The following is a 12,162-nucleotide window of genomic DNA, read 5'->3' on the forward strand; positions in this document are numbered from 1 at the left end:
TAACTTGTGTAATTTGTCTTTGAACAGTATACTAACCCATATTATCATTTTGAAGCTTATTTCTTTCCTATTCTGCAACATTTCCACTCTTATTTCTATCCATTGATGTCACAGTTCTTGAAAAGATGCTTATATAGATCATATGCAAAACAGAGAAATACTCATCTGGAAAAAAAACAAAAGGATCTCACCTACATTACAAAATTATTCTTCCATGCTTTTTCCCATAATACCTATCATTATTTTACCTCTCATTTCTATGAAAAATGGAAACAGAATCAACACATTCTGAAAAATATACTGAGTATCAGGCCCTATATTTCCCATCTCCACCAGTAACTTCATTTACTTACCCCCAACAACCCTGTTCTCTATTACTGTCCCCATTTCACAGACAGGAAAACTAAAGCTCAAAAAAAAAAAGGAAAACTAAAGCTCAAGAAGAGTAGTAACTTGCTCAAAGTCACAAAAGTAGCAAGCATAAAGATCAGAATTTAAATACAGATGTCCCTCAAAGTCCACATGCATAGTGGACTCACATAAGCATGTTTAATTGCAATCACCAAAGAGAAAAGCATCAAAGTCATCTAATTGTACACCTTATAAAATTGGAACAGACAAAAGGTCATGAATTTGAATTAATGGTTGTTTGACCACTAGAAACACATTTGACTACAGCTGGTCTGCTGCCAAAGCTGGCCTGAGTGATTCACCAGTCAAATGCTACAGGGAAGAGACCTGTACCAAAAGCCAAACTATACTTACTTAAGGTGACAACAACCCATCCCAACTCAGCTAATCTCATGACCTTAGACTAACGCCTGAAGGAATGATTTTTGTTTCAGAACAACTACAATACTATTTTCTGACAATGCAAGACTTCCTGCAGCGTTAAAATCTGTTTCAACCACAGGTGTAGTGACTTCTCTAAGACAGAGGGGAAACAAATGCTCCAAAACCAGAAGTCACCAAATAGCCAGAGATGATAGTTTGGGTGTGATCCTTTTGAGCCAGGGACATGGACGGGGAATCATCCCCAATAGTGGATTTTACACATTACATTCCTACAATAGATCCCAGCTATGCACAAATTTACAGTGGCCACCTTCCCTAAATGCTACTTGTGCAATTTGTACTTCCTTATTTTGACGTATTACAGAAGGAAAATGCAGAAAGACAACTTTTACAGGGTCTGCTGCTCAAAATAAGGTCACCTAAGGTCCTCGGATGGGCAGCCTGGGGACTACAAAGACGTCTAAGGCATCGTCCACTATCGCGCAATTAAGATAGGATGACAAACACGGAAACATGTGCCCTGCTGACGTCATGGAACGGAAAGGGGTGGCGTCCCGCTGCGTCACCTCAACGTCATACAGCGCACGAGGGAAGTTAAGCAGGGAAGCTATTTCTCCAGGGGCAACATTCAAGAAAAACAAGTAGGCTCAGACCCAAGGAATGACCACCCCTCTCTAGGGGCCATCTATAAAGGGATACTCTCCCTTTTCCCAAACTGTATGATCCCCTCGTCGGGCGGGCAGGAGAAAGGAGTCTGAGGTTAACGAGGGAGCGGGGGTGGGGAGGGGGGCGGGCTAGATATGCCAAAAGCAGCCTGTGGCCTTGGGGGCTGGTTCTTGCGGGGACCAGCGTGATGGGGATGAGCAGGGCATCTTTAGAACGGGGGCCTTCTCTATAGGAAGAGGCGGCGAGCCCTGGGCATACTTAAATCACGGTCCTCGGGCCACCTGTGCGACTCGGCATCCAACCTCCCCGCACCAGCCCCAGTCCAGGTACCTGGAACTTAGTCCGATCGGTAACCGGCGACTACGTGGGGTACAGGTTACCCGAGCGCGCCCCCGACTGACGCACCGACCTGCGCGCGCACCGCGAGCCGGATGCGTGCGCGGCCCCGGACGTCCCGCCCCGCCCGCCCCGCCCCCTCTGCGGCCCCGGAGCGGGCGGCGTGCGCGCCCCCGGACGCGCGGAGCCGGGCGCTCGGAAAGGCGTCCCCGCAGTGCCTGAAGGGCCCTTCCTGCGCCCCGGCCTCGCGGGCGGCGAGCGGCGTGGGGTCTGGAGCCGTCAGGAGGGCTCTGTAACGGGAGGTGGTGCGGGGAGACCGTCCCGGGAAGAACAGAGGGAGGTTGGGGGCGGGGCTGTTTCGGGCAGTCAGGTGGGCGACCCGCAGGGCCGTCGGGAAGGCCCGCGCGTCGGTAGGGAGCGTCGCAGCGGCGTTGCTGGGTGCGGGGTCGGGCAGAGGGCAAAGGTCAGTCCCTGGGGGTGAAGAGCGCCTCCTTAGGGCCATGGCGGCGGCTGGGGATCCCGGCCAGCAGTGGGCGGAGGAGGTGGCGGCGGTGGTAGTGGTGGGCTCCTGCATGACCGACCTGGTCAGGTTAGTGCGGCTCTGAACGCCGAGCCCGCGGTCGCGGGAGGGGGTATGGGGGGGGGGGGGCGGGCTGTGCTGGGCGCCTGGGCTTTGGCGATGGAGGGTGCCCGCTTCTGGGGTGAGCTAGGGGTCTCCCGAGCCCGCAGCCTGCCTCTCTGGCAGTTTGAGTTTGTCAAGGTACCTGAAGTCAGGGATCGCAGAGGCCAGGGTGTATGGAAAGCTCTTACTGTTGCTAGAAGCGCCTGCAAAGACCCCGCCCTCCCGTTGTCTTGAGCAGTCAGCTGAACCTGTCCCCTGACTTAGCCTGAGTAACTTTGGGGCAAGTCATTCCATCTCTTGGGACGTGCCTACCTCTCAGGGTTGTTGTGAGGATCCAGTGGAGGAAAGTGACATGAACCAGGTTGGATACTATTCATCTGAACCTGGATGTATAGACCAGAGGTCCTATTGACTGTTGGCATTCCCGCAATAGTTCGTATTTACACCTTGCTTTTCAGTATTAAATGTATCAGCATATGGGTTATCTTAAGTGTGAATCGAAATAAAAAGCCCATAAACACAATGCTTACAACCATAAAAAAAAAAAAAAATCAAATAATGAAAATATGCCAAGTGAAAATAGGTTGGATGGTGAGATCCTCCTACTAATTTTTCTTTTCTTTTCTTTTCTTTTTTTCTAATGAAAATGGCAGAGTACCTGGCTGGCTCGGTAGGTAGAGCACATGACTCTTGATCTTGGGGTTGTGGGTTCAAGCCCCACATTGGGCTTAGAGGCTAGTCAAGAAAAAAAAAAAGAAAAGAAAGAGCGAGAAAAGAAAGAGAAAGAAAGAAAGAAAGAAAAAGAAAGAAAGAAAGAAAAAAAGGAAAGAAAGAAAGAAAGAAAGAAAGAAAGAAAGAAAGAAAGAAAGAAAAGGATTTTCTGTTTATAAAAAGTAATATAGGGCAGCCCAGGTGGCTCAGCGGTTTAGCACCTGCCTTCGGCCCAGGGCATGATCCTGGAGACCCCGGGATCGAGTCCCACGTCGGGCTCCCTGCATGGATCCTCCTTCTCCCTCTGCCTGTGTCTCTGCCTCTCTCTGTGTCTCTCTCATGAATAAACAAATAAAATCTTAAATATATATATATTATATATTCATTGTAAAAAGAAATCAGATACTCCAAGAAAATTCTACCATTCAGATTGCTTCTGTTTAATATTTTTATGAATGGCTTTTCAGATATGCTATATTTACATTATAAAACTTAAAAATGGTCAGGCATACTACAGGAAGACCTCATCTGTCCTGAAACCTACCTTGCCTTTCCAAAGGATAGAAGAGAGCCTGGAAATAAATGAAAAGGCCTTTGGAAAATCAAGTCAGTCGCCAAATCTCTGCACTACCTATGTTTTACTTAGAAAATAGTTCTAAGGGTCTGTATGTAACCAATTTAGTCTTAACACTGCTTAAAATGTTTATAAGCTAGGTTATCAAATTTCCAGACCAAGAGTGGAAAGGGGGAGAGACTGGTAGAGGCAGGTATGACGATTACCAAAAAAACATACTTTTATAGGTGCAGTGGCAAAAGAGTCAGCTAAACAATTTTCCCCTGCACTGTACTGAATAAGTGTCAGGGTTAAAATTCAGAATCACTTTCTTCTTAAAGTCGGAGCTCTCTGTGAAGCTCGACCATCAGACATTAAGGATAGTTATACTTTTAAAATGAATACTCTTCATACTTTGAGGAGGGCGGGGTATCAAAAGTTCATGTAGCATCTATTGGAATTTTGAAATCTTATTTAAGAGCTAGAGGAATTTGGGGTTCCTGGATGGCTCAGTTGGTGATTCATCCAACTCTTGATTTCAGGTCAGGTCATAATCTCAAGGTCATGAGCCCAGAGGGACTCTGCACTGGCCTGAAGTCTGCTTAAGATTCTCCCTCTGCTCCTGCCCCTCTGCTCCTCCTCCCCCTCCCCTACCCCGCTTAAAAAAAAAAATTAAGAATTTAGAAAATTTTTTTTATCCCAGCCCTTCATTCATAAAGGAATAAACTCTTATGTTGTATATAACCTTTCTAATACCTCTTCTCTCCCCATTTTCCCCTTGTAAAATAACCAGGTTTCTACTCCTCATAAATTACTAGCAAAAACTTTACTCCCTTAGAGACTGTTTCACGGCTTTTCTGCACACTTCTTATGGTTGCTGATTACTCCTGCCTCTGAAGACCTTTACAAAATACCTGAGTATGGAATTTGTATTTAAAACCCTACATGGGGATCCCTGGGTGGCTCAGCGGTTTGGCGCCTGCCTTAGGCCCAGGGCGTAATCCTGGAGTCCCGGGATGGAGTCCCACGTCTGCCTCCCTGCATGGAGTCTGCTTCTCCCTCTGTGTCTCTGCCTCTCTCTCTCTGTGTCTCTCATGAATAAATAAATAAAATCTTTAAAAAATAAAAATAAAAAATAAATAAAACTCTACATGGGTGATAAATGTGGGTCCAGCTTTGCTAGTTATGGTACATACTATGATCCTGTTAGTTTTCTCTTGCTGCTATAACAAATTGACACAAACTTAGTGGCTTAAATGTTACAAATTTAATACAGTTCTGGAGGTCAGAGGTCTGACACAGATCTCACTGAGCTAAAATCAAGGTGTCTACAGGCTGCTTTCCTTCCTGGAGGCTCTAAGGGAAATCTGTTTTCTTGCCTTTTCCAGCTTCTAGAGGCTGCCCACAGTCCTTGGCTCATGGCCGCATCCTCACCTTTAAAGTCAGAATGTCTGTTAAGTCTTCCTCACATGACATCACTCTAATGCGCACTTTCTGCCTTCCTCTTCTACATTATAAGAACCCTTGTGATTATATTGGGCCCAAATGGATAATTCAGGGTAATATGCTTATTTAAAGTTAGCTTATTAACCTTAATTTCCCTTGCCATGTAATGTAACATTCACAAGTTCTGGGAGTCAGGATGTGGACATCTTTGGCGCCAGGAGGAAGAGACTGGGAGGACCTTACTCTACCTACCACAGTGATTAAAGCTTAAAGTCAAAAAAATCTTACAATACTTAGAGCTTAGGGGATCACTGAAGCCCATCTGTCCATTCTCCACATTTTACAGGTGAGGAAACTAAGAGACGTTAGATTACTCACCCTAATTCACACAGCCAGTTGGTAGCACAGTGAAAGCTGGAACCCACATTTCCCAAGCTTTATCTTTCCATTATATCATTTTACCTCTAACTCTTGCTGGTTTTTATTGGCCTTTTCTTCTGCAGTTTGTTTGAAAGCTTGTAGTGTTTGCATTCATTGTTTGTAAGCTGATCAAGAACAACAACTAAGGATTTATAATTTTCAAGCCTAAGATGGTATCTTCATGACTGTCTCTTACTTAATTTCTTAGTTTAACTGGAGCCAACCTGGACACTTGTGCCTTTATTCTGTAATCACTTGAGAAATAAAACTACTTCAGTAACTAAGCCCACTTGGACAGCATCCAATCCAATTCACTTTATATATTACATTACTGTGTGCCAGACACTGCTAATTCAATCAATGAGCAACTTTTTTTTCATGTGTAATTTCAGTTTGCTATGAATAGTAAGCTCTGTGTACTAATAATTTTAAAATATCATTAGCTCATCCAACATGGCAGACAATGAACATTATTTAATACCCACCTATGTTTATCATTATTCTCTTTTTGAACACTCATCTCTGAAGTTCCACAATGCAAAGATAAGTCAGGCTTGTGGAAAATTAAGTCAGAGTTCCACCAAAGACAGGTTTCCATGAAAACCCAGCAACAAATGAACTTTTTTAGACATTAAGCTCATAGATCTTTGTTAATCATGCTTTTACTCATCTTTCTTATGATGGTTATCACCCATCTTCTAAATTATTCATGCAACAAATATTTATTGACTTTACATATATGTCAAGTACTTCCCTAAGTGCAGAGGATGCAGCTGTGAAAAACAGCCAAAAATCCCTGCCTCGTGGAACTTATATTTTAATGGAAGAAACAATATCACTAGAAGTAAGTAAAATGCATAGTATGTTAGATAAATGCTAAGGAGGAAAATAAGGTGTGAAAGGGAGATGGGAGTAGTAATTTTAGGTCATTGCCCACAGAAAGCCCCACTGAGATGATTTTGAGTAAAAACATAAAGGAGGAAAGGAAACAAGCCATACAAGATGCCCAGTGTAAGAGCATATGCAAAAGCCCTGAGGCAGAAGCATGCCTCTTATGATCAATGAACAAGGAGTGCAGTGTGGCTGAAGAAGAAAAAATGGGAGGGGGAAGGGCAATTAATGATTCAAAGATCATTAGTGATGAAGAGCTATTGGAGGGTTTGAGCAGAGGAGTGATCTGATCTAATTTTAGTATCATCACTGTGAGGGCTCTCTCAGAACAGACAGACTAAAGGAAGGCAAGGGCAAAAAAAGGGAGACCGGAGTCCTTGCAATAATTCCAGCAAGAAATGATGGTAGCTTGAAAGTAGTGCAAGTGTGGAGAAGTGAGCATCTTCATTTTGAAGGCAGAGCTGACAGGGTTTGCTGAGGATGACAGGTGGGGCAAGGATTACTCCCAAGTTCTGTGGCCTCTGCGTGAGGAAGGGGAAGCTGACCTTTGCTGAGATGCAGAAGACTCTGAGCAGAGCAAGCTGGCTAGGAAGAGGGCAGTATTAGGAGTTCAGGGTACACATGTGAGATTTGAGGTGCCTGTTAGACATCCAACTGAGGCCATCAAGAAGACAGATACAGGAGTTCAGAGGATAGGACCAACTGGAGAAATAAATTTGAGAGTCATCAGTGTATCGAGGAAAGTTGAGGCCATAAGGCAGGATGAGATCACTAAAGGTTTGAACTACAAGGGCATTCCAACATCTCTACAGCATACGTTTTTTATATAATTTATCTCCTGTCTCCCGTCTCTCTGTACCCCTAAAACTTGCTTTGAGACAAGCTTAGTACAAACCCATGTTTACATTTCCATGGCAATAGACTATGATGTCAACTAAAACCCTATGTTATCCTTTTACATGCTCCAATTAAAAGTGATGGCTTGAGAGATAAGGCTCATGTTCAACCAAGCATCTAAATTTAATCCCTGGCAAGTCAGGAAATGATTGCTTAATTCTCAAAAGACTTTAATTGGATGGCGGAATAAGTGAATTTAGAAGCTTTTTGATCCAAGATGGATGAAACATAGGACCTAGGTTACTTTAAAAAAAGAAAAAAGGCCGAAAATGTATACCATGCCTAGAAAAAGGTTGCATGTGTCTAACATATCACAGTAACCTCTAGCCTGGCACTCTACCAGTACTCTTAATTTCCACTTGGGTTATGATCTCAGGGTCCTGGGAAGCCTCTTGACTTTTCATATTTAGAACTGAAAAATCTCTTGTACATCACATTTTCAGTAAAGTCAAAGCCAGAGGGCTGTTGACCTGAGTAGTATCTTGCTTTCCCAATCTTACAGGAATATCCTTTATTATTCTTTCTTCTCCTTAAATTGGTCTTGAAAGTTGCATATCAGTTAGCAACTCTTAAATTAGTATTTCGGTAAACATGTTTCTGTCAACCAAATGCCCTAACATCAAAAGAGATCATTCACGAGAAGTTTGCTACTTTGGCCCCTTCAAGGAAAACACATGAAAAAGTAAACATTTGACAAAGCAAGCACACCTACCATGTGGTATTACAAAGAAGTTCCTTTAGTAACCTATTCCTTTGCCAGCTCTTCATGCCCTAGTGTCTACGTTCTCAGGAGAGGAAGGTTGGGTGGGCTTCGTGATGAATGTCACTCCAGTATTTTGGTTACTTGTGCACACTATTGAAAGACTGGGACTATGCTGAGTGCTAGGGATACTGCAGTTAGAAAAAAATGGTAATTGTTCCGGAGGAACTTCTAGTCCGAAGAAGGTAGACACAGAGATCATTGTAGTGTGATGCAGTAAGTGCTTGCAGGGTCTGTGGGAGTATAGGGAAAAGTGCCTGGATGGGATGCCTCCTGAGCCAAGGTTTAGCAAATTAGCAAGTGCTAACCCCACAAAAAAAAAAAAAAAAAAAGAGGAGGGAGTACATTCTGGCCAGCCAGAATAACACAGGAGGAATAGAGTCACGGATGTGGGTATACACGGGGTATGCTGGGGACAGCAGCTACTAAGTCGGTAGAGCATCAGATGTAAGATGATGTGGAAAGGTCTCATCAGCCATGCCAAGATGCTTGGGTTTTATTCGGTGGCCCTGGGGACCAGTGAAAGGCTCAAAGAACAAGAATGACATTTCACATAGCTCACTGGCTGCCAAAGAGAATAATGCCTACTCTAGCCCATCTTACAAAATGTATCGTGAAGCTCAAATATAATCCATTCTTTATTATTCACGATGGGAATGTGAAAGAAACATGAGCACCAAAACCCAAAAATCATAGGTAAGTTAACATTTTTAATAATTGATTCCAGAATACATTATTTTTTATATGCTGATTTATCTTTCTAATTATATTTTGCTTAGGGTAAAATTAATTCCATGTGTATTTCTTTAACCTACACCAGCAGATGGCAGGAAGAAGTAGCCTAGATAATTACAATGTGGTGACAGAAGTCATTTTGAAATTTAAAGTTTACTGTAATTAATTGGCAAAATAGAAAATAAAATGCCGGTTTTGTAGTTAATTTGTCAGTAGTCATACTTTGCTTGCCTTCTTCAATTAATTAAAATGTGTCTCATCAGGAACTTTGATGAAAGCTTTAGTCTCACCAATTCCCTTTCTGTTTTATTTTTCTGCATCCTGATTTTCCCACATACCTTACTGCATCCTGTTGTTCAGTTCCCACTCACTGATCCCCCCCCATACAGTCATATTTCTCCTGCCCTCTCCTCTTGCCGATTCTACCTCCTGTATGAGCTCTTTCTATACCTCTCTATCCAAGCTTCTGTTCTTTGTTGTTCTTTTTAAATATTTTATTTATTTATTCATGAGAGACACAGAGAGAGGGGGAGAGACACAGGCAGAAGGAGAAGCAGGCCACCCCCACAGGGAGCCTGATGCAGGACTTGATCCCAGGATCCCAGGATCATGCCCTGAGCCAAAGGCAGATGCTCAACCACTGAGTCACCCAGGCACCCCTAAGTTTCTGTTCTTTGTCCAGAACTTTGCTCAGCTGGGAAGCCTGGAGGTCTCTGTATAATTATTCAAAACAATTCCTTGACATCAGATGACATTTTAAATTTTAAGTATGTTTCTAACTACTTATATGCTTCTCCTGGTACCTTCTATGTTGAGTTTTCAGTCCTGTATTAGAGAGATAAAGGAGGATGTGGCCCCCTTTTGTTTCCTTTATTCTGACCATATTCCTTTTTAATAACTAGTTTACTTTTTTCCTTGGGTTACAGTCATACACAGCACTTGTGCACTCTCTCATCTCACTGTATGACTTACTGTGTACACAGGCATCTGTCGTCCAAATTGTCTCTATAAATGTCTTTTTTTTAATTTTTTTTATTATTTATTTATGATAGTCATACAGAGAGAGAGAGAGAGAGAGAGGCAGAGACATAGGCAGAGGGAGAAGCAAGCTCCATGCACCGGGAGCCCGACGTGGGATTCGATCCCGGGTCTCCAGGATCGTGCCCTGGGCCAAAGGCAGGCGCCAAACCGCTGCACCACCCAGGGATCCCCTCTATAAATGTCTTTTAAAGTGTAGACCATTCATTCAAAAATATTTACTTCTGGGGGCACCTGGGTAGCTCAGTCTGTTAAGTGGCCAGCTCTTAATTTCCACTTGGGTTATGATCTCAGGGTCCTGGGATCTAGCCCTGTGTCAGGCTCCGTGGTCAGCAGGGAGTCTGCTTGAGATTCTCTCTCTCCCTCTGCCCCTCCCCACTGTGTGCATTCTCTCTCTATCTCTCTCTCTCAAATAAATAAATCTTCTAAAAAATATATTTACTTCTCACCATGATGGAGTGACTAGTACCAGCCTTACCTTCCTACATAAACAACAAGAAAAAGGAATATATATATATATATATATGTGTGTGTGTATATATATATGTGTGTATATATATATATATATATATATATATATATATATATAACAGCTGTTTCTGTTTCGGATGTTGGACAACAGGTATGTTATCCAGCCAAGAAAAGAAACAAACAGGTGAGTCCTGGAGGCACATTACTGACTGGCACAGAGAGAAGAAACTCAAGGAAAGTCTGGCAATATCAATGAGTTGAGAAAACTGAGTTCATAGCTTACAGAGACTGAGGTGACTAGAATTTGTGGGAACATATACTGGAAAAGAAAGCTAATCAGATAAGGGTCCAGAAATCTGCATAGGAGTCCCCATGAGTCTGTTGCTAAATTCTACATGGACATACATAGAAAGTCCACAAAGCTTGGCTACTACTAGAAAGCTCTAAATTGAACATTTATGATGTTCAATGGGAGGTATTACATTCCATTAGGCCAGAGACCTTATTGAACCCCTGGAGCATTCAGTAGAGATCCCAGAAGAACCACAACTTAGTACAAAGAGTAAAGTTGCCCTAAAGTAAGGGCTACTCTAAACTCTTCCTAATAAATCTCAAAAGCAGTCCTCAAAAGAATCAAGATACTTAGCTGCCCAAAAAAGCAACGTTCAACCCTTTGGAAAAACACAACAAAATTAAAACATGCAGCAGTGCAACACTTGCAATATTTAGCATCCACTCAAAAATCAATAGTCATGGGATCCCTGGGTGGTGCAGCGGTTTAGCGCCTGCCTTTGGCCCAGGGCGCGATCCTGGAGACCCAGGATCGAATCCCATGTCAGGCTCCCAGTGCATGGAGCCTGCTTCTCCCAATGCCTATGTCTCTGCCACTCTCTCTGTGTGACTATCATAAATAAATAAAAATTTAAAAAAAATCAATAGTCATGCAAAGGAAACATAATGCGTAACCAAGGAAAGAGAAGTCCATCAAAATTGGCTTAGAGAAATGACTAGAATGGTGGAATTAGCAGAAAGGGATTTTTTAAGATTTTAATTTATTTGACAGTGCAGGGGAGCAATAGAGGGAGAAGGAGAAGCAGACTCCTTAGCAAGCAGGGAGCCTGATGTGGGGCTCAATCCCAGGACCACAGGGTCATGACCTGAGCCGAAGACAGACACTTAACTACCTGAGCCACCCAGTCGCCCCAGAAAGGGATTTTAAAAGAGCCATTATAAAATGCTCAGTGATTTAAAGAGAAACATAAATGTAATGAGGAGAAAAGTGGGAGATATAGAAAAGAACCAAACAGAAGTTTAAGAAATGAAAAATGCAACTTTTGAAATGAAAAATTCACAATAGGCTTATCAGCAGAGCAGACATTACAAAAGAAATTATCAGTGTACTTGAAGATAGTAAAATTATATAAATTGAAGCACAAGAAAAAATGACCAAAATGCAGAGCCTTTGTAACGTGAGACAAGGAGTCTGTGTAATTGAGTCTAAGAAGAAAAAGAGTAGGTGAAGCGCAAAAAATATTTGTAGAAATAATGGCTGAAATTTTTTCAAATTTTATGAAAACTATAAATATATAAATCTAAGAATGTCAGTGAACTCCAAGCAGGATAAGCATCCTGTAAACCACAAAGCTCATTGTAATCAAATTCCTGCAAACCAATTATAAACAAACTCTTAAAAGCATCCAGAGGGGGAAGAAAAAACCAGACATTACATATAAGGGAACTAAGATTGCAGACTTCTTGTCAGAAATAATGCAAGCCAGAAAGAAAAAATACTTTAAAGAAATATTTAAAAATACAACTGTT

The 12,162-nt window shown here is 42.5% G+C and overlaps 2 protein-coding genes across 8 annotated transcripts in view; one reads left to right on the top strand and one right to left on the bottom strand.

Annotated features, from left to right (window-relative positions):
- Positions 1 to 1,940, bottom strand: part of BABAM2 (BRISC and BRCA1 A complex member 2) — a 407,463-nt gene extending 405,523 nt beyond the window's left edge. For 2 of the 3 annotated variants that reach the window (XM_041755098.1, XM_041755099.1), the window contains exon 1: positions 1,792 to 1,939. The gene's annotated coding sequence lies outside the window, so the exon portion shown is untranslated. Of the gene's footprint in view, positions 1 to 1,791 lie in introns of all 3 variants that reach the window. The other variant, XM_041755097.1, reaches the window with a different exon arrangement.
- Positions 1,941 to 2,069: 129 nt separating this feature from the next.
- Positions 2,070 to 12,162, top strand: part of RBKS (ribokinase) — a 93,184-nt gene continuing 83,091 nt past the window's right edge. The window contains exons 1-2 of one of the 5 annotated variants that reach the window (XM_041755103.1): positions 2,070 to 2,260; positions 3,073 to 3,089. Coding sequence is in view for 1 of the 5 variants with exons in the window: in XM_041755104.1 (XP_041611038.1) it covers positions 2,298 to 2,386 (89 nt within the window). In the remaining 4 variants the exon portion in view is untranslated. Of the gene's footprint in view, positions 2,387 to 3,072; positions 3,090 to 12,162 lie in introns of all 5 variants that reach the window. The other 4 variants (XM_041755102.1, XM_041755101.1, XM_041755104.1 and 1 more) reach the window with 4 other exon arrangements.

The sequence above is a fragment of the Vulpes lagopus genome, chromosome 5 (assembly GCF_018345385.1).
Source record: "Vulpes lagopus strain Blue_001 chromosome 5, ASM1834538v1, whole genome shotgun sequence".
NCBI classification, from domain to species: Eukaryota; Metazoa; Chordata; class Mammalia; order Carnivora; family Canidae; genus Vulpes; species Vulpes lagopus.